General features: G+C 52.2%; 1 protein-coding gene across 1 annotated transcript; it reads left to right on the top strand.

The window, feature by feature from the left end:
* Positions 1–245: 245 nt before the first annotated feature.
* LOC119288793 lies at positions 246–1,231 on the top strand. Its single transcript, XM_037568331.1, has one exon. It carries the CDS (start codon positions 437–439, stop codon positions 1,031–1,033), a length of 597 nt encoding a protein of 198 aa, XP_037424228.1. The 5' UTR covers positions 246–436; the 3' UTR covers positions 1,034–1,231.
* The last annotated feature ends 717 nt before the right edge of the window (positions 1,232–1,948 follow it).

Below are 1,948 nucleotides of genomic sequence, written 5' to 3' on the forward strand. Positions count from 1 at the left end.
ACTCTGGCAGGCAAAACAAAACCGTGTTCGGAAAACCAGGAGCTGGAAACTGAACCCACGTCCAGAAACGCATCGCTTCCTTCCCGCCGTCCGTCTGGTCGATCCGGCGCGTACTATGCGTCCACCCTTCCCTGGCGGACGCCCACACGACACGACCCTAGTCAGTAGTCACCCCGCCGCTCTAGCCTCCAGCTCTGTGCCAACCACGAAGCAAGCAGCCAAACAAACGCGCTCGCTTCTCTTCTCTCACGTCGCGCTCCGGCTCCCGCCACACGACACACAGCACAAGCAAAGCCAGCTGCCAGCTCCCTATTTATGCAGCACTGCCCCACTCATCTCATTCATCAGTAACTTAGCGTGGTAGTAGAAGCGAAACAGCAGAGCAGCATTGCAGCAAGCAACAGGGGAGGCTGCCATTCTGGTAGACAGCACTACAATGGCAACGACGACGCCTAAGGCGACGAGAAGGGCGTCGATACGAGGGCGGGCGTGGCGGCTGCTGCGGCTGGCGGCGCTCCGGGCGCGGAAGGGAATCGTCGTGCACGGTCTCGGCCTGCTCAAGACCCTGGGGTGCAGCGGGCGCAGCGACCGGCTGCGCTACGGTGAGCGCGAGTTCTCCATCGACGAGACTCCGGCGTTCCGGTTCCGCGCCCCCTCCGCGCGCGTGCTCCGCTTCATCCCCTGCATCGCCCCCGCCGTCCCGGACACCCCCGACGACTACAGTGGCGACCGCTACTTCTTCTGCGACCCGCTCGAGAGGGTCGCGGGCAGCGTCGGGGACGGCCACGGTGCCGGGCTGAGCGAGTACGGCGTCGAGAACCTCGACGATTGCGCGGAGGAGCAGCTGCTCCAGCGGGCGGTGATGGGAGCGAGCTGCGCGGACTTCGGCGCCGTGGAACAAGAGGACGGCGAGGACGCCGGGGTGGACGTCAAGGCGGAGGAGTTCATCGCCAACTTCTACTCGCAGATGAGGATGCAGCGGCAGATCTCCTCGCTGCAGTACAATGAGATGGTGCATAGGAGCATCTGCTAGACAAGGCGTGTTTCTTTTTTTTTGACACTTCAAACATCCTTTATTCATCTACAAGCATAGGAATTATAGTCATCGGGACCAAATGTAGCCAAGTATTAGAAGGAGAGAACCAATTATCCTCGTGCAGTAAATTGCCAAAAACTATCATTTGTGGGACCTAACAAAAAGTATCACTTTGGGGGTAATATTTTGGAGTAATGCTACGTCTACGTCTACAAAAGGTTACTTGAAATTTCTGCACCATGAGGCGGCAGATCTCCCGGCTGCAGTACAACAAGATGATGCATAGGAGTTTCTGCTAGATAAGGCGTGTGTTGACACCAAATTTTGATATAGAAAAATGTTTTTAAGATGATCTCAAATGAAATAGTGCTTATAGTCGACTACAACCTAGGATACCAATGCCACCCACGATGCTTAATGACTTCAGTTACCCAATTATGATATAATTTAGTTAAAAACGACAATTACTAACAATAATAGTCAAGAAACAGTCGGCCACATATGAGACCATGAATAGCATTAATACATGTCTGTAATGGCCTTCATCCTAACACACTCTATTTAAGGAGGAATGGGAGCATTGGGCTGAAGGTTGAACATCGATATATCGTACCTTATACCAAGAGCTAAGAGCATCACAGCGGTAGAGTATTACCTTCACCGGGGAGGGCCTGAACTAGTATAAATCCATATGCGTACTCCCGTCCGCACTGATTGGTAGATTTGATTGCCTCCATATATATACATACGCCATGCACTATTGTTAGGATTATATCCACAACAATACTTTTTTGATACACCTGTAAGTTATTTTTATTGGCACCCAGTTACGGTGTGATGTTTGGCAATCTCAAAGTAACCATCCGGTATGTTGGTATACTATGTTCTCATGGTCTAAGTGAAGGAAACATG

This window comes from Triticum dicoccoides, chromosome 4A (assembly GCF_002162155.2).
Source record: "Triticum dicoccoides isolate Atlit2015 ecotype Zavitan chromosome 4A, WEW_v2.0, whole genome shotgun sequence".
Classification (NCBI taxonomy): Eukaryota; Viridiplantae; Streptophyta; class Magnoliopsida; order Poales; family Poaceae; genus Triticum; species Triticum dicoccoides.